At 38.8% G+C, this 25,594-nt stretch overlaps 1 protein-coding gene across 1 annotated transcript; it reads left to right on the top strand.

Moving 5' to 3' along the window:
• Positions 1-8: 8 nt before the first annotated feature.
• LOC104280729 (multidrug resistance protein 3-like) lies at positions 9-25,357 on the top strand (the record flags this gene model as incomplete). Its single annotated transcript, XM_009878470.1, has 16 exons — positions 9-83; positions 2,509-2,670; positions 3,824-4,053; positions 4,673-4,691; positions 4,857-5,003; positions 6,917-7,021; positions 8,689-8,766; positions 11,301-11,384; positions 12,200-12,403; positions 15,692-15,792; positions 16,552-16,692; positions 18,010-18,166; positions 19,307-19,504; positions 22,524-22,730; positions 24,218-24,364; positions 25,151-25,357. Coding segments are annotated over 16 exons (2,262 nt in total), but the record flags the coding sequence as incomplete, so codon positions are not given.
• Positions 25,358-25,594: the final 237 nt, after the last annotated feature.

Consider the following 25,594-nt stretch of genomic DNA (forward strand, 5'->3'; position numbering starts at 1 on the left):
ATCCTAAAATTCTTCTGCTTGATGAGGCAACATCAGCACTGGATACCGAGAGTGAATCAGTTGTGCAGGCAGCACTGGACAAGGTCAGTATTCCTCATTTGTTTAAGGAACTGCAAGAAAGAGACACCTGTAAGAAGCTTAAGGTAAACCTGAATTTTTCAAATATTCTCTGTTCATACAAAGACTGGGATCTCATTCTCAATGAGGATAGCTAGGGAGTTGCTTTAAAAAATATATATGCTAAAAATCTATTTTGAAATTTTTCACCACTACCTTTATCAGGCCAGGCAGACTGCCCAGTGGTGAAGTGCTTTTGAGAGTGCCCATGGAATTCAGTTGGTTATATTATGGGTTGTACTGAACTGCAGCAGATTTTCCAAAACAAGCTTTAGTCTCTGAAGCATTGGAGAGTCCTACATGGATTAAGACCTAAATATTCCCAGGCAGGTTTGAGGATCCATGTGGGCTATATTCTTTTTTAACATCCAGCAAAAATTCAAAACCAATTGAGGGATATCTTCAAGCGGAGCTGCTACATGTTGACTGCCATCTAGGCAACTTCTAAACCACCTAGACAAATCTAAAAGATAGCCAGTCCTGTATTTCTTGTCTTCTCTAAGCAAACTTATGAAATATTTATGAAACAGTTCCAGCTATTCCTTAGGCTGAAACAATCATGTTCACTGATTTTTTTCCTTCTCTCTCTTTGCCTCTTTCACTATGCATCTATGCTTAAGCTCAGGGCGAACACAATTCCCCACCACTGCACAACATTTCCAGCAACGATCACAGTTTATGTATGGACAATATCTTTCGAAAGTATTTTGCCTCCTATGCTGTCCTGCCACAGGAGAAGTACCTTACATTACCCACTGTGCAGCATTGTGTCTGGAAGAGTCAGGTGCTAGAATCTACCTTCCCTTCACTAATTTTTACTTTGATGCCTAATTGCCACTAATTTCAGTGAGGGAAAGACTCTCTGTCCACTAGTTCTAATTATTGATAATTCATACTGCTCTGAAATTACACTATCTGGCACACTCGAGGATTTCTCCCAACTCATGCCCTGTAAAGCAAATCCCAGAGACAGGAGGGCAGAGAACTGCTGGTTGAGACGTATTTGGTGGGATCCCAACTAACTGCTGCAATATAAAACTTACACAGCTAGTTTAAACAAGTTCTTTAGTCTCTCACCTCCCCTACCTGTTTTTAAAATATGCCATGTGGTGAGATGAGTCTCCCTGTTGATGTTTCTGGCAGAGCATGCCAGGAAATCTTGTTCAGACTAGACTAGCCCAGGATTGATGTTGTTAAGCAAGAAGAAGCTGAGCTGTTTTGTGCCAAGCATTCACTTGTCCTCCTTCTGCCTACTTTTCCCTTCCTCCCTGCCGTGAGCGCATACCTCTCTAAAAGATTTACATCAGATCAAGCGCAGACCACTTTTCCCTGCAGACTTCACCGAACATCTGTGGAATCTCTGTTTACTGCTTATGTGGATGGGGTGTTATGCTTTTTATAATTTAGGACATTAACTTGATTTTCTTCTACATCTTGATGTGATTTTAGCTCTTTAACATCATCTTGGCTACTAAGAAAATTCCTACTGTTTCTTATTGGATAGTTTTAATAGCTGTCATCTCCAGTTCTTAAAATCACATGACAATATTAAGATACAACATTTAGCTGGAAATTCACTGAGAATATTCCACACATTACAGTTTTCTCTTTCATTTCCTAACTTTAAAACACTTGTCAAGCCATTATTCTAGCAGTCCAAACAATAAGTGAAGATTTTTAAACTGTATTATATAAAGTTTGGATGCACTTTTTGGGTCATTAGACGTTAACACCAATTTATCCGAGCACACACTGTCACAATGTGCTTGTAAAAATATCTCTGTCATGTCAAACCACATATTTATAGTATTCATTTTATCACTTGTGAGTAATTGAGATGGAAAAACAACATGAATAACAGGAAGATTATTTTAAGTACAATTTTTGCTAAATATTTTCAGCTAAGTCACACAAGCAACTTGGAGCAAGTAAAATTGCTAAGGTATTAATTCTTAATATTTGTGAAGTGCTCTGAAATAGAATTGTCACTGACTTGCCTCATGGTAGGCAGACTTCTTTCAGCGAAAGCTGGAGGTGTAACCTAGGAGGATATTGAAGAGGCAGTTTCAGAAAATAAAGTTTAGATATTTGTGCTTAGAAAGTGATAGTCCAAAATGAAAAAAGAAAGAGTACCTTCCTTTGTGTTTTCAAATAAAATATGTTTAGCACTATTTGATTTAACTTAGATTTTTGCTTTTGTTTACCTTGGAGGAACTGAAAAAATATTGTGAAATTCAACATTTCTCAGTTGACAGTTTTGATTTCCACTAGAACATCATCTCCAAGGAAGATTTATCAGTTACATTATTTTATTCAACTCTAATATCAAGAGGGAATGTATCGTATGTGTGTGACAATGCTAATGTGGGGCCATTGTGATGTTCTTTCCAGGTCAGGAAAGGACGGACTACACTTGTTGTCGCTCATCGTTTGTCGACAGTTCGCAATGCAGATCTTATAGCTGCATTTGAAAATGGTGTCATCACAGAACAAGGGACTCATAATGAATTAATAGAACAGAAGGGAATTTACTGCAAGCTTGTTAATATGCAGGTAGCTTTTTCACAAACCTTTTATCATGGCTTTTATTATATTGGGTGCTATTGGGTTAACTGAAATAAATTGTTCCCAGAGGTACCTCCAGCTTTGCAGTGTTTCCCCAGTAGAGAACCTCTCGGTGGAAAAATACTTCCCCCAAGAATGCTGAACTTCCTATTAAGAAAACTTTATAATAAGCAAATTGTGCAAGTTTCATTCAAAGCTGTGAATTACAGGTGTTCTAAGCAAAAAAGGTTTCTTTAAAAGCATGACATTAAAAATAAAGCATGTGAGAAACTAAAAGTTAAGATCGTGGTAAAATGAAGTTCTGGAGCTGACCAATTCTCAGATTACTTTTCCAAATCATACAATTTAAGAATAACTCATGTTGGAGAGGATGTTGGTTACTCATCTAGTCCAACCCCCCTCAGAACACAGAGTGGACTCAGAGGTCAGAGCATGTGGCTGAGAACTGTGTCCTGTTGAGTTTGTAGTATCTCCAGGGATGAAGACTCCACACCCTCCTCAAGTTACCTGCTTCAGTGCTTCCCACCCTCATTGTGAAAACTCCAACTCTTTTACGCAAGTACTTTTGCAAATCACCAGCACTCAGGCTCCTGAAGTGTTGTCATTCAGACATGATCTATCTTGAATATTTTTATTAACTCTCAAGTTGTCTCATGAACTCCTTTAATAGTTTTTCTCTGGCCTTAATTTGAAGCAGCTAGAAGTCTTGCTCCCGTTCTTCATGGCTCCCCCTTCTTCCCCTATTGAAAGTCCCTTGTGTTGACTTTCTGGTTCTTTTACTTTAAGGCTCTTTAATATAATTTTCTCATTGTAAAGAGGCTTTTCAGTGAGTTTTTTCAGTTAACTTAGTTAACTCTCTTGTGTGTTTTCAAAACAGTTTAATAACCAAAAAATAAGGAAAAAAATCTTTGTGGATAAAAGTTTTCCTCTCTTGTAAGTGCCAGTGTATTTTCAACTGAGTATAAAGAGGACTTAACGAAATTCTGGTACTCACCTGGGCTTTGTTACATTGCTCAGTTCTTATCAATCTTCCCTTCAAACACAGAAATGGTTGTTGTTGTTATTTGGAATTGATCACCATTTGGAAGCACAGGATAATATGGTTGTAAACAATTCTTAGCATCATACTGCTTCATTTCAGGCATCAGGAACTGAGGATCAGCTACAGGAGGAAAGTAAGACACCAGTTGTCTCAGAGGAGGTACAGAAGGGATCGTTACTGACTGGACAGAAAAGACAATCCACTCGGAAAAGCACGAAAAGGTTTAGAATACAGAATGATGAACGTGATCTAGAAGATGTTCAGCTTGTGAGTGTCTCTGTATTCACACCTGCATGTGTTTTCCTTAACAAATCGGATAAGAAAGAAAGGTGATCCCACTCAGGAGGGAGTAACTTTTTAATAAAATGCGTAAATACAGCCTACATGTCTGGTTAAAGACTCAGAAACTGACAAAATCACACCAGGGTTCTATGAAAACAGTCTTTTCCCTTGAAGATAAAATTAACTTTTTGTTGTGATACTTGAAATAGTTTGCTTGAGTAATATGAAACAAAATTGTTTCAGTATGGGAAAAGCCTTAGTAGCAAGTTAATTTATTTTATTATAGAACAAAACCAAAAGCAATAATTAGTTATATAACTCATATAACATACCATGAATAGGGAATTATTACTATTTTTGTCTAAGTGTTTTGCTATCTATTGTCTAAAATGTCTGTGTCATAAAATTAGTTTCTGAATATTAAGATATTATTATCAAGCTGGCTAATGACCTAAACTTGCAAGAGATCGTATTCAGCAAAGAGTAAGGAACAATTCTTCTAACATTCAATACCAGCAAATGCAAAAAGTAGTTTAAATTCAGAGGTTCTTCTTCAAAGACTAAGTGAGATTTGTAACTAATCTTCTCAGGGAAAAGCTCAAATTGTTACTCCTGGAAGAAATGAGAGCTTACATAGTATTTATTGGCCTTCTTTTATGTAATTAGTATTAGATACAGAGTAACAGTAAGAATTTATGCAGCTAAATTAATACAGTTTTTAAAGATATGTTAGTTTGTGATTTCCCAACATGGAATATGGGATAAGGAGTATATTAGAAAGAATATACATGTCCCTCATTTCTCTCCGTTAATGTATTATATCTATCCTTATGGAATCCTTTTATTTTAGGACAAAAGTGTACCTCCAGTTTCATTTTTTAAAATTATGGACCTGAATAAAACTGAATGGCCATACTTTGTTATTGGAACTTTATGTGCTATTGTCAATGGGGCCTTGCAACCCATATTTTCAGTCATCATTTCAGATGTTGTAGGGGTGAGTATAAAACAACAAAGTAACAATCTTTGTTGGATGCTTTACCTTTTGACATTGTTTTCTAATTACCTTTATAATAAACCGATAAAATGATACGTTTTTTCCAATTCACCCTGCAAAGGTGAGGAAGAGTCAAAGGTCCTTGCTATGGAAATTGCAAAATGTCTGTGCAGTGTCTCACAGAACAGTGATACAAATTGCACAGCCTCAAGCAGGGAGTGTGAGACGACGAGTATATGTGTTTATGTGTGCTTATATACCCATATGCCACAGGGTGCTCAAATGCCATACTAAGAAAGAATATATGGCCATGTTACTTGAATGAGTTGTAGAAGACAAAGATTATCTTATCTGTCTGTTACAGGATTCCAAACCAGTTTAGAAAAAAATACAGTTCCGGAAGCTGAATCTCAGGTTCATGTTTTGTCTGTTTTGGGATGAGGCTCTCAATTGTGTTTTCTCGTTTTTCACCACAAAACAAGAAAAAGGAATAAATGAAAACACAGCTACATTTGCGTTTACTGGACCATTTTTTACAGCCAGTCAGACTGTAGTATATTACGTGGAAGATACTGAAATAGCCTATCATAATTTTTTTCCACTCGTACATGAGGTGTTACCTTTCAAAGAACTGTTTGGGGAACGAGTATTATGTTGGTGTTATACTTCAGCTTTTAATGTAAAGAGTAACAGGAAACATCTCTGAGGGAAGGAAAGCATGCTATGCAGTTGCAATCTTTCAGTTGTTGTCCCCAAATAAATCCAGAAAATAATCTGACAAAGGGAAAAGAATATATACTGGGGAAAAAACAGAATTAAGGTCCTTCTTTTCTAAAACATTGTTTTACTCTAAAACATTTAAAAATATTTTCAGGTGTTATAGGATTTATAACAAACGTATATTAAAAACTAATTAATTACATCATAAATTTTATTGTTACAGACCAAAGTATAAGACAAGGTAAATCAGAATAACTCTTAGCAAACAATAGACAAATTTTTAGAACGGTAAATTAAATTTCATTAAAAATTTAAAAATGCATCAGTTATTCAACATCCAAAATATGCAAACACAGTGCAACAATAAATAATATACAAGATCCTCAAAGATCTATTTAAAAGATTTAGAGACCGTGAAGACCTCAAACTTTTTAAAGCAAACTTTATAAAACTTCATGTTATCCAAACTTAGAAGCATTATCTTTATTGCTCTATGAACTTGGTGAAATCAAAACTGTATGATGTCCTTGTCTCATAAACTAAGATTTTATTTACCATATATATAAAAGTATGACTATGGCTTGAAGATACTATGCCTTTAATATTCATATATCCACTGTCGAGATAAGTTAAGTGTATGGAAGCTTTAAATGGAAAATTATTTCCATAACAAAGTAGACCCTCCATCCAACATAAATAGGTGGATGGGGGTGTTTTGTTAACAGGTAGAAAACAAACAACAGAAGTATGCTTATGGCTGAGTCCTAGAGTATTAAGAGCATCATGTTAAGAGCAGTTTCCACATTTCTCTTTCACTGTCTAGTCATTGTTAGTACGTAATAATCTTCAGCTACTCCAGAAATGATATTCTAGAGTTTTAAGACATGCCTCAGTGTTCTGCAGGTGTAAATTGCAATAATAATTTAGTAATGCATTAATAATTTAATGATGAACAACCACTGGTATGTGTTACTGATTTTATCTTGCCAAAATACCAATGAAGCCTTCTTTTACAAGACATGTAAAATCAATTCAGATCTATAAACTTCAAAGAAAAAAGAAACTTAGTGTAACAAGAAATGGACTTGTTATCACTTTAAGTGTATATAATGCAAAAAGTATATATATAACAATAAAGGGAAATTATTGCCCTGTAATATAAGTAAATAAATTTTCAAAATTTTCTCCTACAGATGTTTGTAGAAAAGGGAGAGGCTGCCATCAGTGAGACAAATAGCACATATGCACTGCTGTTCTTAGGTTTTGGGCTAATTTCTTTTGTCACTTTTTTTCTTCAGGTAAGTTTTTGTTACTGCAGTTGTTCACGGTATTTGAGGAACTGTAACTTAACTGTGCTAAGTTCTCAGTGCCTTAGCGTTAAACGGTACACAAGAGAAATAACGATGAACTTTAACTGTCAGATAGGTTCAAAATACAGTACAAGGTTTCAGACGTTCTCTGTGCTATAAACTAATCCCCATCTCCCCAGAAAAGGAAAGACTGGGTGTAAGGCCCACATGACACCACAGCTCGTGTAGGAAAACCCAGTACTGACAGCATTGGTAGTACTGGCAGTGAAGCTGGTAGCACAGGTTTAGATCAGGTTTTGAATCATGTGTCTTGAGTAAATAGTTGCCCCAACATGTGCTCTGAGGTCTGTGCAACACTTCTACCAGTATCTAATCCGATAGCACTGGTACCTGAAGAACGTACTCTTCATGTACCTACATGACCTTAACCCCTTGGATTTCTAAGAAAACATACAAAAATAATTGAAGAAGACCACATCATACGCTTAATTTAAGATTACTCACGGGTCCATAAAATGAAAGCTAAAGAATAATTCAGGTGGCATCCCTGGCAACAGGGAGGTTGGATTAAATGATCTCTAAGGTCCCTTCTAGCCTAGGCCATTCTATGATTCTGTAATTCTATGATATCACCTCTTCAGTCCATGGGATGCATCCTTCTGCTTGTGCAGGATCCGCATTTTCTGAAACAGAGTCTAAATTCCCATGTACATATCCTTGTTCACATGGGCATGTGCATCTGCCAAGGCACAGCATTACGTATATTGAGGGAAAACTGCCAAGTTCATACACAAATCAGTTCACTTGTTTTGGGACTTGATGCTCATCTCATTTACAACTAAAGTCCCTTCAGTTGTGACTCAGCCACTTGTGCTGGCCTTGACCAGTCATCTGCAGGCTTCTGAACGCTACCTTGCTACCTTCTGCCTGATGTTCCTGAGACAACAAGGTACCCTTTCTGAAATGACCTCCAGCCCTTGCCCTCTCTTCAGACAGAACCAACCTCAAAATTCTTGCTTCTTTGATGCCTTTGGAAAAGAGAATAAATTGGTGACATAGCTGTTCTGGCTATATCTCCAGCCAAATGGGTCTGCTTGTCTCCCTCTTCTCACTTCTGCCTAGCCTGACCCTGCTTGGCCCTGGCCCAGGAGGGACAGCTTCACCAGTACATCTTCGCACACACTGAGTTGTGTTGTAGTCAGTGAGTATCTGCAGGTTCAGAGGTTTCCTGTAGAAAATAACCAGTAGCACTACAGTTTTCTGACTGTAAGCTCTTAGAGAAAGAGAGAAATCCCTGGCATCTGTACAGTACCTAAAAAAACCACAGGCTCTTACTTGTGATAACACTGAGCCTGTTACTTTGGAGTAACATTTCAAATCAGGTACGATAAAAAAGTCCTGCAATTAAAATGCAGTTTTGTGGCACCTGAAAACTGCTACACGTTATACACCTGTTTGTAAGAAACAACATCGCATTCTTTGCTTTACCCTAAATTTAGCTTTTAACAATCTTTGATTACCTCAGTTAACAGCTAGAATATTTTTTACTTGCTATTATTTGTGTTAATATTATATACAAAGAGTTGCTTGATTATTTATTTGCAAACAAATGTAAGTAGGTAATTAAAAAGTTGTTTGTTTTTTTTCTCAAACAGGGCTTCACATTTGACAAAGCTGGAGAAATCCTTACAATGAGACTTCGATCCATGACATTTAGAGCAATCCTGAGACAGGTAAAAACATTATATATATAGCTTTCTTGACCTTTAGAAATGTTTGTTTGTTTAAATGCCATAAATTGTGTTTATGTTTAAGTAGTCGTGTTGCAAACATATCTATAAAGATACTAGACTGATCGGTTTAGCTCAGTTTAGAAACTGACCGAACTAAATTTTCATGACAGGATCAGGTAGATATTTTAAATGGTTTTAAAAATTTCTTATTGACATAACTATAGGTCAAATGTAAGAAAGTTCAAAGGTAATGGTAATGTTTATTGAGCCTATTTAATAAAGCAATGCACCTTTGGACTGAGGACCAGAGAAACAGCCTGTACTGTAAGAGACTGAATCTGAAACCCACATTAGCGTTCTTGGGTAGCAAACTCCGTGTATAAGTTAGGGTCCACAAATAATTACTAGTGAAGGCTATAGGACCTGGCTATCTGCACTGACTGAACTGGTGGCTGCCCCTGTGTACTGGGTACAGAGCCAAAGACGGCCACGGCAGGAGCCAGGAGTGGGAACAGGGCTCTGCTGACAGCAGAAGTACATTCAGAAGCAGAGTGAAATCTTTTTAAAACAATCAGCCTGAAATCCAAGCACAGCAGTCTCCAGTTGCCCAGCAGCAAGAAGCCTAACAGCGTGTGTAACCTCCCTTATCACCAGCGTATGATGGTTGGCATCAGCTGCTTTCTGGAGCCGGTGCAGTGGCGAGCTGCTCAGCATCTGCTGTGCTGTGTGTGGTGCACCCACACAAACTGGGAAGCCCTGCTTGACAGGCACAGCCTGCACTGGTACCTGCCTTGCTGACTTGCCAGCATTTCCAGTTCATATTTCAGCACAGCTAGAACTAGCTCAGACACTTTCTTCCCCTCTTTTGCTACCACTCCTACCTTTACCAGCTGATTTCCTAGTGAGTATTGTTTTCAATTCATCAAGTATTTCAAGGAAATGCTGGTATTCAGTATCTTATTATAAATCCACAGCATGAATTAAATCCCTCACTGAATTTCCATTCAGTTTTGCTCCCAGCTGACCCAGTTGCAGCTATGCATGTGATCCTTGAGGTAGTAAGTGGAGTAATGTGAGACTGGACACACCAGTCCCTTGCCTTTCACTCACTACAGGCAGTGCTCTATGCCAGCTGTGCTAGTCTGATACATCGGCAGGTCTGGGGACAAAAAGGAGGTTTCCAAATGCAATGCCACTGCTTCTTCAGTCCACACAGCTGCATGAAGTTTTCCTGGTCTTCACAGAGGGTCGTTCCCTCCTTGAGAAGGTCCCAGAGCCATTCTGAGACACATAATTTTCCTTTTCGGTAACATCTTTCACTGGGGGCCCAGATGCTCCCTCTTTCTGGTTTATACAGGAAGGGATTATAGGTCACCTCCTCGGAAATTAAGTCCCGTGAGAATTTTTGACTAGTCCAGAAGGAAAGTGAGGTCTCTAAGACCATGCTGACTCTCAACCAATCCCTGGAGGAAGACGTTGAAAGACTCTGAAGGTGACAGAGGGTTTTTCATGCTCTGAGTCGTCAAGAAATTTCATTCTTCTCACTTTTCTAAATCTGATGTGAAAACAGTGTTGACCTGGCTCAAGTATCAGGCATTCCAGCACTGGGACGTGGGAGGGTTTTGTGTGTTAACACCCACACATGTGGTGCATTCTCCATACCATGTAATGCTAAAGCAGCCATCTTGCTATGTGAGCCTGCAGCCAGATTGAAACTGGTTTACATCTTTTTTCTTACTGTATTTAAGAATACAGTACTTTATTCTTAATTCCTGGGTTTAAATAAGACAAATATTTTGCACTGAATTCAGACATTTTAGTTTTCAGAGACGCTTTAGAATCCCTGATTTCTCTGACCAATTAATCTCAATTGCTAATGAGATATAAAATTTTATGATTGACAAGAATTTTTTCCCTGAAAATATTGTCTTCCAGATAAGGAAGACGTAGGCTCAAGTAATCTTCCTGCACTACATATAATTTTACATGCGTTTTCTGAGACACCACAGAAATTTTGCAGCAACACTCAGACTTTCAAACCACTTTGGAGCAGACTTACAGATTTCACAGTACTAGTAACTGACAGAGAATTAAGATGTATTTTTAGCCTTATACTAGGAGAAAGTATATTGTTTTGTTAGCACTCTGTGCAGATGCATGTTCTTCATCCAAGTAATTGTCACTAAATGGCAGATATCTTGGTATTGCTATTTAGTGAGCATCTGGTCATCAAAAATGTTAAAATCACAAGCAAAAATTTCTTGTAAAGCTACATTTAATACGAAATAATATGGTGTTTGTGCTCCTGCAAAAAAGACATACAGATTATCAACACAACTTAGGTTTGAGTTTTGTGTTCGCATATCTTTATTAAACTTTTACGTCTCTTGTGTTTACGGCTATATGTAAAGAACACCGTATCGCGTGTGTCATCTCATTGTAATCCAAAGTGATTAGGTTCTCTTATGTAGCCTGATTAGGTGTTGTGCAGGCTAAAGCTTTTAAGATTATAATAACTCTGTTTCATGTTGTAGGAGATCAGCTGGTTTGATGATCCCAAAAATAACACTGGAGCATTGATTACAAGACTTGCTAATGATGCCTCACAAGTGAAAGGAGTAAGTAACAGGCACTGGTGGTTTTCATATCTGGCTTAGCATGGAGTCAGTTACAGACTGGATTAGATAGCTAGAAATCCTACACACAGAGTCATCTGGAGCTTGCTGTTATTTATTAAATAATATAATTTATTTATTAAAAAATGTTTTGTGTGTCACACAAAAATTTAATATCGTAACAGTAGTTATGTATTATATACATATCTTTGCTTTTAGTTCATACTAATGTTCAGTTCTTTTATCATTAATATATATCAATCATCCAAGGAGTCCATTTATTAAAAGTTATTTATTCAATCTATTTCAAAGTCTAGACACAAATACCAACAAAATGCTTAAGTGTATGCCTCAAAAAGAGGACTGATCTCATTGCAGCACTGTGTTTGTTCACATGCTTAAAGCTAAAAGTGGTCAGAGGGAAAAAAAATGATCATCTCTGACCCTAGGTTAGGAAATGTCATTTTTCAGGAGCCCTGGCAAGTTCGAAGTCATGATTCTACATATAAGACCCATGAGACTTAAGAAATGTCATTGTGTTTTCTTGGGCAAAACCTGAAAACAAGAACTGTAAGTCCAAGATGGTAGATGGAAACAGAGGAGGAATACTGGGTAAGATACAGAAAAATTGAGGGAATGATCTGTGCAATAGACTGTCTTTTAAAAGATAAAGCATCTGTTCTGCATATTATTTAGACCATATTAAGCACTTCCAGATGTCCTCTGGTGATTAAATCTTAATTTTGTAGGTAACAAATATTTCCTATCTAGTTTTCAAATGAAACAGGGTAATTTACAATGGTTTCATTCTTTTCCAGGCTACAGGTTCCAGACTGGCATTAATTGCCCAAAATGTAGCCAACCTTGGGACTGGGATTGTTTTGTCATTGATCCATGGTTGGCAGCTGACTCTTCTGCTTTTAGCCATTGTGCCAGTTATTGCTGTAACAGGAATGATTCAAATGAAAATGCTTGCTGGTCATGCAAAAACAGATAAGAAGGAACTGGAAATCTCGGTAAAGGTGAGTCCAGAGGTGTTTATGTTTTTATGTTGCACTACACATCATTGCTTAATAGGCATATTAGTGACAGATCAAGAATATGTTCCTCAAAGAAGTAAAAGGCTGCATTGTCGCATTGTACTGACAAAGTATAAAAATGCACAGTACGGAAACCATCAGTAACAAGGATGCATGAAAGCACCATGGTAACAGTGTATCTGCCTGTGTCCTGTAATCACTTCCTCTGATTTTGATTCCTTTCCCTCAGCTGGGAAGGGAAGCAGGATCCTGGGAATCTGCTTCAAAGGAAAATGTGAGTGTGGCAGCAAAGAGGGAGGGTGTTACTTCATTTCCTAAAGATATGTTTTCTCACTTCCCAAGACATACTGTCTCAGGATAGACTGTGCTTTGTGGGGACTGGGTTTTTGACGCACTCCAAGGACCACAGCATCTGCGTGATCTTTTCTGCCCTTTCCCTCCCTCTCATCACACTGGGGTTAGTCACACAAAGGAGCCTGAGCACTGCAAATCTTAGTTTCTCTTTCCATGATTTATATTAATAAAGTTTTTCAGAGGCAATTCTGTGCCTCCAGGCTGATTAGAAAATCAATTTTTTGTTTACTCATAGCCCTTTTTGCACTAAAATAAAAGGAAAGTAAATTCCTCTTGGTTTTCTCTGTCAGGCCTTTTGGTATATATCTACATAGCAATGATTCTTTGTATGGTCAAACCATAAGATACCTGCAAAATGTTGTCCCCTGACACACGTGAATGAGTATTCTCTAATAATATTTTCTTCCCGGTAAAAACATAAAAATTAGACAAGAAAATTCGAGGGAATTAACTCATCATACAATGATTGCACTGGCTACTTACCAGCCTCAGCTGATAACACTGGTTGGGAAAAGGCAAGAGAGGGTGATGCAAGGACCAGAAGTGAAACTAGAAAACCTCTGTGAGCCCACAAGTTGGCTGTTAACGAAAAACAAAGAAACAGCCCAAAGCAGTCTTGCTTCCTGGAGCAAATTCATTAAACATTGTTAGTGAGACAGCTGTAAACTTCTCAGCTTCAAAGCATATTGATATGGGTTGTGAAGAGAAAAAAAATCACTTTACCTGTCTGCAAAAATTTCTTATTAGTAATAAGACATGAAGAAACGATGATGGTTGTAGGGGAGCCAATGTTTACATGCAGCTATGTTATTTTTTCCACACTATTTAATTATTTCAACACCTTATCCCTAGTGTTACTTAGTCTGTTATGTTTCCTATTTGTAGATTATCTAAATATTTAGTCTACGTATTGTGTAGAAGTAATGATGGAGAAGGAAGAAATGCATGGGTATAGTTAAGTTTTTGGCGGTTAGCTCTCCTGTTCAGAGCTGCTAGGCTTTTCCTTTTTCTTACTGACTTGAAGGCTGAGTTTTCTTCAAAGGTGTTTTCTGCACTTACAGTAAAGTCTGATGATTCACAAGCCTAGACATGTTTTGTTACACATCTCAATAAGAAGTTAAATATTTATTTTTTAAAGAATATATGTGCTGAAAAAAAGAAACCTATTCTTGTTTATGTGATAGGGTAATCAGGGAAAAAAATCAAAATACAGTCACTAATTATTCACAAAGTTTTGCCAAACAAGTAACCTTTTTGAGTGCATTCTTGTGCACTGAAATATTTTCAAGTTATCACAGAATCACAGAGTCACACAATGTTAGAGGTTGGAAGGGACCTCCAAAGATCATCTAGTCCAGCCCCCCTGCCAGAGCAGGATCACCTACAGTAGGTCACACAGGAACGTGTCCAGGCGGGTTATCTCTTAGCCAAGATGTTTATAGCTGATTATCATTATCTCATGCCAACTTCTTTGGACTCTATTTGTAAGAACAGTTACATGATTGTTAGACGATGACCTGATTATCTGGTTTTGGCAGAATACATTAATCAAAACAATTATTTACAGATCCTCAGTTTCTCGCAAGATTTAAAACGTGCATTTCCACAGCAGCTCAGCAAAATGTTTCACTCCCAACATACCAAGCAAACCCACAGGAAAAGCAGTCCCAAGAATCTATTTTTAGCTCTAGGTAAAAATCTACTTCTCTTTAGAATAGAGGTTCCTCCTGGAAAACTGCCTCTGGAGGAATGCCAACTTCACACATGAGAGAAGAAAATAAACTACTCTCATTGAAAGGCGGTGCAGAAACAACATAGCTAAAAGAGAGTAAATGTATGAGGAGCAGAATCAGCCATACACTTATCTGATGGAGTCAATTAGCTCCTGGTACAATCCATAACTACATGATTTGAGGCAGTACAGAAAATACCAGGTGGCTTCCAGAAAGATAGCGGGATTCCACAGTGTACAAATTTTACACAGGTGAAACTACCCTGGAAAGAATTCAGCTGGAGTTTCAGGTCCCAGGCGACTTTATAGACAGTGGATAAGGTTTAATTTTATTTTCCCATAAAATTAGTACATTGGAACTAAATTATGAGCTGGAATACGTATAGTGCTCCATGGATATACTTCACCAAGTCACTTTCCAAGATGATTTACATTTTGAGGTTTGATTTGAGGCGTTCTTCACCAAGGCTAAATCAAGATTTGCTGATGTTAGTAATTAACTACAAGTAAATCCCCTTAGTGTTCGGGGAGCATTAAGAAAATTAAGGCACGAACCTCCACTATTTTCAGTCAAGATTGGGTACCTACCACCATTAATCTTTTTGGAAAATGTCAACTACTTTTTCTTCTGTGACCAAACAAGAAGATATAAAATTAAGAGCAATAAGATGCCAAGCTGCCATATGAACCAGGAAAATCGGTCTCTACCTTTTTGGGAATGGCCATTAGGTTTGAGTTTCTGGTTTTTAGAGTTTTGAAAGAGTCCTGATTTTCCAAAAACACTGAGAATGCACCCTGTGAAGGTGAGCTCAGAACCACTACTTGCTTTTGGAAATGTGGACGTATGTTTACCCTGCAGTTCCAAGCACATTTTCAGGCTTGTGAAGTTTACCGTGGCTGGGCTCCTGCAGCAATGACAGCTGCGTGGCCTTATCCTTGTGACAGGTTACACAAGCCCACTGGAAAATAAAATCCCATTGCTGGTCTGTGCTCAGATGTGTGCTGTCTTGGCTCCAGTGTTATAATCCACACCACCTGGATATATTTAACAGAAGCATACTTGCAAATGTGGCAACCACACTTTCAACAGTATTGTAGACATGCTTCTATTGCAGTTATGCTATTTATTGGATTATGTTTAAAATTTCCATATAATCTTGTTAAATATTTGCTCCCCAAAAGAGATTCCAAAAAAAGCCATAGAAAATATTCGAACTGTTGTTACTTTGACTCAGGAAAGAAAATTTGAGCTTATGTATGGACAAAGTTTGCAAGCATCATATAGGTAAAAGTATGTTTCTTTTAAAAAGTTATTGAAATAATCCTTCTTCAAATTAACATAAATTAACACCAATAAACTGAATCACAATATTTCTCTCTTAGTGCACCATAAAATCTTTCATTTCAAATTCAGATTTGACATAAAAATGTAGACTATCTTTCCCTTCAGGCTAATGATCTTGACATTTTAGGTAATGTTTTAAAGGTAAACTTTATTTTTTTTTGAGTCTCCATGATGTTATTATTGGCTGCTGTAATTCTGTAACTCTGCTGTAATTCTGGAAATGGAAGCCTTTATTAATTCTTTATAATCACAAGCCCTTTCTTCAGATGCAGTGCAATTCAATGTAAGATAAAGCACAAAGATTTGTTCTACTGAAGTCATTTCTGCTTTGTAGAAATTCTAAAGTTCTTGATTTTCCTCATGTCAGCTAGTTGAAACTTTGAATTGCAACTGCATTACAATTTTGAAAATAATTATAATGAACATACCAGGTGAAGACAACACAAATTGTATGTGCTCCAAATGTTTAGAGTTAGAGCAATTTCTTCTATCCCAATAGTCTCATCAGGTTTTGTAGACAGTGGGGAAACCGAAGCATACAGGAATGGGGATGTCTTAGGTTAAGATCTTACAAAGATCTGGAGATTGTTTTACTAAGGACTTGTGGATTCCTCTGAATTATAGGATACTCTTCACATTCTTGATTGCTACAAGTGGATGTACAACGTGATTGTGATTATATGTCTTATTCTGTTACAGAAATTCTGTAAAGAAGGCACATGTCTTTGGATTTACTTTTGCCTTTACACAAGCTATTATGTACTTTACTTATGCTGGATGTTTTAGGTTTGCTGCCTATCTAGTGAGAAACGGACATACAAGGTTTAAAGATGTGCTTTTGTAAGTATCTCTTAGGTTCTTTTCTGTTGATGTGGGAGGATATGTTTGATTTTTCTTTAGGTTATCATGAAAACATGGAGTATAGAACTACTGAAAAAAATTAATAAATACTTGTCTTCCATTCTTCACCCTTACATTCCCCTTTCTTCCTTAGACTATTACAAATCCAGAACAAAGTGACACTTTTACACTGTGTTTAGCTACCTGCAGTTCCCTTGTAATCAGGCTGCCCAGGGTAAAAAGAAGTCAGAAAACATGAAGACAGGCAAAGCAAAGTCATTCCTTGTTACCATGGCCAAAAGGTTTCTTTAACAACAGAATAACAGGGTTTAGCTGTAGAGAGTGCAGGTGGGAAAGATTAAAATGTAAGTGAAGCAAGCAATAGGTGAAACTGAGGTGAGGTAGTTATGAGCTCTGGAACAAGAGAGATGGAGAGAGGTTTGGCAAATGCTCAGTCTGGACCATGTCCAGCCAGAGCTGAAAAAGCTTCTCCGTGTGTTTCTGGTGAGTTGTTCCCACTGACTTGAACTTTTTCAACCTTCTCTTTCCTCCTTCCCTGTCTCCAGCATCTGCCTAAGTCTATTGCTTTTGCCCCTGCAGCGGAAATCCCGGTCTGTATTTGTCCATAGCCACGTTGTCTCCCATGCACATCCCATGCTCGCTGTCAGCACTTGCCACAGTCTTGCCTGGCAAAAAGTGTTGCTGAATGTAGAGCTGCTTCTCACCCAGATTACACCAATCCATTCTCAAATATCAACATTACCCTCCCTTCCCCTACACAATCAAGTAAATCCCTTCTCATAGGTCTCCTCTCCTACTGCCCTTTGATCATTCCAGATTTCATGCCTCTTTTTCATCTTCCATTTGCCTTTTGCCTTATTCTCCTGAACTCAGGGATCTGATTGTGCCTGGAAGACAGGGCCATTCAAAGGAAATGCAGAATGGCCAATTTCTCCATAATCCTCAGGCTGTGCCACAACTAACACCTTCAATTTTATAGATGAAGAAACTGAGCTGCAAGGAGCTATATATCCCACCACATATCATGCATTAAGAACAGCAACAGAAACCAACATACGCATTTCTAATAAATCCAGACAAGTGGGCAAGAAAGAGAAGCTCAGAGTACTACTTTCCTTCCTGCAAACAAATTCTGGATTTTCTCAGTAAGGAAAAAAGTCAGAGTTTGCAGTAGACAGCTTCTACCCTACCTCAGCCTCTTAAATGAGTATTTATCTGAAGCTCCTGCTCTGTCCATAAAAGCTTTTCTTGCATTTGCCTACGTCAATATATTTTTTTCCCTTTTTATTTTTACAGAGTTTTTTCAGCTATTGTATTTGGTGCAATGGCATTAGGACAAAGCACTTCCTTCACTCCAGACTACGCCAAAGCCAAGATGTCAGCTGCTCATTTGTTCATGCTGTTTGAAAGAGTACCCTCAATAGATAGCTACAGTGAGGAGGGAGAGAAGCCTGTAAGTAAGCACAATGTTACGCGCAGGATTGCACACCGCTCTAATTGTTTGGTTTTTTTTTCCTCCCACTCACATCACAGCTGCTGAGAACAAGTACAGTGTGAGCCCGTTCACACTTGACTCATCTAAACAAATTTGGGCTAGGCTTTTCTTTGTGCCTTCTCCTGCCAAAAACCTCACCTATCTCTCGGTTAATCATCTTTAAGAACCAGTGGTTAATGCAGGAGCTACCTGAGCATGGATCTTGAACAAACACGTAACTAGGCCTCTAACATTTAAATGGAAATTTTTGAGGGATAACTTTTTTGCAAGTTGTTCATAATAGATGGTCAACTACTTTAGTAATCAACAATATATATGAACATATGGGTTCATGTAGCCTATCACGTAACAAAGAGGACAGAAAATTCCATAAAAGTATTGCATATACATTACAAACCTCATGTCTATTATGTATATGTGTGCATATATGCATATATAGAGAGAGATATAAACATTAATAAAGGAAAATAGCTGTGAAGTCTTATGAAGTGCCTTACATGCAAATTGTTATGTTGTTTGGTCAATTGCTTATGTCTATATTTACAATCTATATATATTGATTCATATGAACTATCTTTCTTCCTGTGTAGGCGTATGTCAATATTACATATATCATATTACATTTTCTAGAAAATTAATTAGAAAAGATCCTTAAATAGAAGGATTGATTCTGTGTACAGAATTAAAAAATAGTAATTATTTTAACTATCTTTTAGGGTAAAAATGGCCAAAAAAATCAGCAAAGAACATGCCAAGAATCTGAACTAGGTCCTTGCAAAGCAGACAACAGTGAGCTGCCTAGTGTTATTGTTACTTTCCAAAATGCTATCTTGTTTAACAGATGGCACAAAAGAAGCTGTCAGAATTTGTGTTTACAGAACAGAATTTTAATTAAAATATGCCTGTAGAGAGGAATATTTAGGAGAGAATTTGTAATTTCACAATAGCTTCTCACTACATATTAACTCCTGGGGAAAAAAGAGAAGTCTGATCCTCTGGAAAAACTCCCCCTGATCTCTTTTATGATTGTTCCTCATAGTCTTTCATGATCTGTTACATTAGCCTAAAAAACTGACCTAACTCTACTGTTTTAATCAGAAAATATTTGGTGGAAACATAACATTCAGGGATGTGACATTTAACTACCCAACCCGACCAGAGGCCAAAGTGCTCCAAGGCTTGAACATGAACGTCGAAAAGGGACAAACTCTGGCCCTTGTTGGTAGCAGCGGCTGTGGAAAGAGCACTGTTGTCCAGCTGCTTGAGAGATTTTATGATCCACTCAGTGGAGAAATGGTAAGTGTTCCAAGTTGAAGTCTAAGTTAGAGGTACATGATAAATCCATACTCTATTTTTTTTATAAATATATTTTATTTGCTTTTTTCCCCCCCTCCTCTTAAATAATCTTGTTACATGTTTGCTAGTGTAACTGCTCACTTTTGTCAATGTTTCCAATATATTTTTTTGTAGTATTTGTTAAAATTAAGGGCAGGAATACATCGATTTTCAATGCGATTGTGGGGAAAGTAGAAGGAAAAAAAAAAGTTAATTTCTCATGCCATTTCCAGTTACTAGAACAAGAACCAATGGAGAGAAGTTGCAACAGTGTCCTTACCATAGTGTACTGGTATCACTGAGATTTAGTTTAATTACAGTGAGGATGACTTGTTGGAAATATAACAGCAGTGCTGCTTAGGGTAGCCACTGAACTTTGTTACCTCATCACCTAGCATGTAAAAACTAAGTAAAGTAAAAGACAAAAACACCTGAGGAGCTCTTCTAGGATCTTGAAGTATCTGGAGGCTGCAGATAGATGTCTGTGCATTCCTAGGACAATTTTGTACTTGCCAAATAAAGTGATCTCATATTTCATCTGTTTCTTCACTTATATCAGTACTTCATAAAAACATAGAATCGTAGAATGTGAGGGGCTGGAAGGGACCTCTAGAGATCATCCAGTCCAACCCCCCTGCCAGAGCAGATGCCCTAGGGCAGCCACACAGGAACACGTCCAGGTGGGTTTTGAAAGTCTCCAGAGAAGGAGACTCCACAACCTCTCTGGGCAGCCTGTGCCAGTGCTCTGTCACCCTCACAGTGAAAAAGGTTTTCATTATGTTGAGGTGGAACCTCCTATGTTCTAGCTTATACCTGTTATTCCTTGATCCTATTACTGGGCTCCCCTGAAAAGAGATTGTCCCCTTCTTCTTGACATCCGCCCCTCAGATATTTATATACATTAATAAAATCCCCTCTTAGCCATTTCCTTCCAAGGCTAAACAGCTCCAGTTCTCTCAGTCTCTCTTCATAGGAGAGATGTTCAAGTCCCTTAATCATCCATCGTAGCTCTCCGTTGGACTCTCTCCAGCAGGTCCCTGTCTCTCTTGAATTGGGGAGCCCAAAACTGGACACAGTATTCCAGGTGTGATCTCACCAGGGCAGAGCAGAGGGGGAGGAGAACCTCCCTAGACCTGCTGGACACACTTTTCTTAATGCACCCCAGGATCCCATTGGCCCTCTTGGCCACAAGGACACGTTGCTGTCCGATGGACAACTTACTCTCCGCTAGAACTCCATGGTCCTTCTCCATGGGGCTGCTTTCCAGCAGGACAGCCCCTGGTCTGTACTGGTGCCTGGTGTTATTCCTCCCCAGATGCAGGACTCTACATTTGTCGTTCTTGAACTTCACAAGGTTCCCCTTTGCCCAGCTCTCCAGCCTGTCCAGAACTCTTCATCCATAGTCAGGCCTTCATTTCAGAGTATTTGGATCCTTCCTCTAAAAGTCAGAGGAAACTGTGACCCAGATATCTGCCTCCCACCACAGTCTTGACAATCTGTGAAGGCAAAACTATCATCTGTAGCTCAAACCAAACCACAGCCTGAAGTACAGGTAGCCTCCTTGACAGATAGAGATGCTGGAGTGACCTTTCAGCTTCTTCTCCCTGAAGTTTGAATTTAGTTCCTGATGCTTCTCAGTGAGAGACTGGCCTTGAACAGTGAGATATCTTTTTCTCAGACAGGAAGCAATATTTATTCAGTGCTTAATCATTTAGCTGGTTTTATTACATTATGAGAATTTAATAAAGCCTACACAGCAACCCACATGGAAAACAGCTGACAGGTTATTCCTTACAAAGGGTGTCCCTGGTCTCATGTGCACACAAATACAATTTTTCTAAAAATAGAGATATTTAACCTATTATTTTTTTAGTTGATCATTGTACCGAGGAATCAAAGCCTTGGTTAGGGTTCTCAGCAGTATCAGGTGCTCTACGCACAGAACAAAAAGATGATCAGGGCTCCAAGAGTCCAACGTTCCAGTGAGTTTTCAGGCACAGGAGAGTGAGTTAATCCACAGGTCATTACTGATTTAGATAGAAGTTGTGAGGATAAAGCAGAAATATGGACTGAAGTCTTATTTTAGACAAAATAAATCTCTGCATAAAGGAGACAGTTAAACTTATAATTGTGGGTGCTGCACTAGATAAGGTACAGTGGGAGAACAGAATCATAGAATCATAGAATGACATCGGCTGGAAGGGACCTTAGAGATCATCTACCCAACTTCCCTGTCACAGGCAGGGACGCCTCTCAACTAGATCAGGCTACTCAAGGCTCCGTCCAACTTGGCCTTGAACACCTCCAGGGAGGGGGCAGCCACAACATCTCTGGGAAGAAGGAGTTCAAGTGCTGATATATAGAATTTTACACATGAATCTCATGTGAGCAAGCAGTGGTACAGAAATTTTTCTTACTGATGTACAAGGAGGGTATTCAATTAGGTGATTAGGGAATACTGTCCCCCATTATGTCATTTAACAGATGAGGATGTTTGACTCCCAGATTAGCACAATAGAGATGAGATAAAGCTGCAAATAAAGGAAGTGGCTATGGAAGCACTTCGCAGTATAGGTCTTCTACTGGTTTCTGAAACAGACCTTTCTGTCACCAGCACTAAACATCTCTAGTACTGATAGCAAGATGACAGAGAAAGTAGATCTGTATTGGCTCTTTTCATTAGGGTAATAAACAAGTGAGCTGTAATACAATAGCCTCACACAGCTGGGATTTTTCAAGGTTCACAGAGACAACTGATGTTATTGCATTGATTGCAAACATAACTAGGCTTTAACACTCACCTCCCCATCTCTGCTGCCATGCATAAGTGCCTAAGTTGATAGACTCAGGACATAAAATGGCCCTGTCTGCTAAAAGCCTTAATGTCACTCAATTTGAAAAGAAGAAAAAACCCACCACAAACAAAACCAAACCATCTACAAAGTACTATGATTAAAATATATTATTTCTGACTTTTTAGCTCCTGGATGGCCAAAATGTAAAGACAATAAATATCCAGTGGCTGAGAACTCAGATTGGTATCGTCTCACAAGAGCCGATCCTGTTTGACTGCACCATTGCTGAAAACATCGCCTATGGAGATAACAGTCGGCAGGTGTCATGTGAGGAGATTGTCAGTGCAGCAAAAGAAGCCAATATTCATTCCTTCATTGAATCGCTACCACAGGTAATTAGGCTCTCATTTTCAACTTGCAACCAGGTAAATAAAAAAAACAGTGCCTATTTAAGCTTTCTTAAGTAAATACCAGTTAAAAGCATTTATGTTTCTTTGACTTACTGAAGTAGACATTGAAATCGTGAGGGGTAGGGATGTTCCACCCCAGAAGATCCAAAAGACAAAAAAAGAGCTGTCACTGGAAGTGACAGTGGCTGCAGGCATTTACTCAATCCCACTGCTGCAAATGCCTGAATGGCAGGGGTCTTCACCTCTGCAAGCGAAATGTCTGTTAATAAAATAACCTGGGTGTTGTTGGTACTCAGGAAGTCATTCTAGATGGAAGAGCATGGAGCAACAGACATGCTGAAGTACTCAGAAAGAAGCTGAGTACTTCTCTCCAGTTAAGTGAAAGCAACAGGAAAGTGCTAATGCAGCCCAAGGAGCACTAGCCTCTCCCTTCTTTTTTCAACACCTCTTTAGCCCAGTGTTTAACATCACACACAGAGCTGGCTTTTGGAAAACGAGGCAGAAACCCACCACCTTGTTCATGCTTCCTTCTCTCCCTTTCCCAGTTGATACCTGTTGTTACATCCTGGCTGCACCTCATGAGATAAGCTGAGTCTCTGGTACAGTGGATCTTTTTGCTGAAAACCTTGCAGGGAAAAGCAGTTTCAGTTTTTCTACACTGGTTGTGAATAATTACATTAAGGACAAAAAAAAACAACCCAGAAGTTGATCTACTCACATCCTACTGAGCAGTTGCTAATGGACAAATGCAAGCAAAGGCTCTTGCTACCTGCTGCTTGAACTGATTAGCTGAAGCTAACACCTGCTTGTCAGCTTCCTCTTGTGGAAAATATGGGCTAGGACAAATATTTCTCAGTCACTAAATTCCTGTAGGCTTAGGAGGTCCGTGGGTTTTCCCTGCAAAACCTCATCCCTTAGATGCAAGATGTATATTTGTTCGCAGAGCAGGTAACAAAGAGCTGGCATCAAATTTCTTGAGGAAATTTGTGTCAGCTGTAAAACAGAGTGTGAGGCAGATGAGATTTTGAATTTGACTGGCTTCCCATTCATCCTAAATCACTCTCAGTGTCTCTCTGATTTTTCTTCTTATGGAGAACCAGGGTGGTGAAGGAAAAGCTGACTGGTCAGGCTGCTCCCTGCTAAATCGAGTCTTGAGTTGACTCCCTGCAATGTCACAACCTTCCTCTTGCACCCTGCACTCAGCTTCTCTGCACCTTGGTCCCCTACCCCAAAACATACAACACTGCTCTCATTCAGCATCATGGGGGTTGCTTTGCAGTTAAATACCCTCAGAAATGTGTTTCTCAGCTCAGCTACTGTATATGAGCTCCTGACCCACACTTGTCCCAGTGACTGGGAAAGGGGCTGCCGCAGGCTCTTCACGCAGTGGAAATGCAGCAAAAATGTCATGCTCCACAGGACTAGGTTCCAAATCCATGATTACACTTTTGTTTACTTTCTGTATCTAGAAGTACAACACACGTGTGGGGGACAAAGGAACGCAGCTCTCCGGTGGTCAGAAGCAACGTATCGCTATTGCCCGAGCTCTTGTACGTAAGCCCCACATCCTGCTGTTAGATGAAGCCACTTCTGCGCTGGATACAGAAAGCGAAAAGGTACCTTGGCTTTCCAAACAGGAATGGGGATTTGAAAGTTGGCTGGTCACACCAACAGGAGGCTCTTTTTTTATTTTTTTTAAAAAAAGCAAACAAGCATTAAAAAAAAGTAACCACCTCTGATCCCAAAAGCAATTCACTATTACCAATTTGCAAGATAATTTTCTTGCAGCATTTGGCATTTTTGTGGCCACAGAGCCCAGAACATCAGGTTACAATAAAGAATTTTTAACCTTTAAAGTATTTAAAAAATAAAAAGAGGAGAAAAGGTTGTTTTAAAAGTGTGTGTATTAAGTACTCCACACTTAATGTTTAGAAACTAGATCCACCTTGTTATTTGATTATACCAGGATTTGATAATGGAACTATTTGGGGTCTTAGTGGGACTGAAATTTGGAGCAGTTTTCCATGTTGCTGAAAATGAGTGAGAAAACACATGGTCAAAGGAGCCAGACCAATTTGTCGGGGACAATTTCTAAAACTGACCAACCGTGACCTGCCTGCGGCAGATAAGGAAAGGCCAGGCTGCGACACTGGAGAAGTCTGTGCCTGACTTGACTTCTGGAACGAGTGAAAACATGAATGCACACACTCCAGCAAGTACCATCTGTCTCCCATCCCAGGTGAACAAACAGGGATCTGAAACAGCCAGCAGGGGTAACAGTTTTTCACCTCTGTCATTGCTCTAGCACAGGTAGCTTAATGGACAAGAGACTAGGGGCACCACAGGTGGAAAGAGCTGCTGTAGTTATTTTTAATTCACCTCTTGTTTGGTTCTTTGCACAGATCGTCCAGGAAGCTCTGGATAAAGCCAGGGAAGGTCGCACCTGCATCGTGATAGCTCACCGCCTCTCCACCATCCAAAACGCTGACAAGATTGCCGTGATCCAGAATGGCAAGGTCATAGAACAAGGGACCCATCAGCAGCTCCTGGCTCAAAAAGGCATCTACTATGCTCTGGTCAATGTTCAAAGTGGGTCAAGCAACATGTGACAGTGGACAGTACCTCTTGCTGACGTACAGCTGGCTCAGTCTTTTGCTTGAGACTACTAAGGATGCTTGACCACTACTGGTTTTGGTAAAATTCTGTAAATAGTTTCCTTAAACCTCATAACTAATAAATAACTGAGGCACATTTGCTTTAAGAACCCAAACCTCTTCTACCAGCACACATTCATAGTTGCTTAAACTAAAGATCACACGGAAGTCACGAAAAGCGCCGCTAACTTA

This window comes from Apaloderma vittatum, unplaced genomic scaffold (genome assembly GCF_000703405.1).
Source record: "Apaloderma vittatum isolate BGI_N311 unplaced genomic scaffold, ASM70340v1 scaffold11951, whole genome shotgun sequence".
Lineage (NCBI taxonomy): Eukaryota > Metazoa > Chordata > Aves > Trogoniformes > Trogonidae > Apaloderma > Apaloderma vittatum.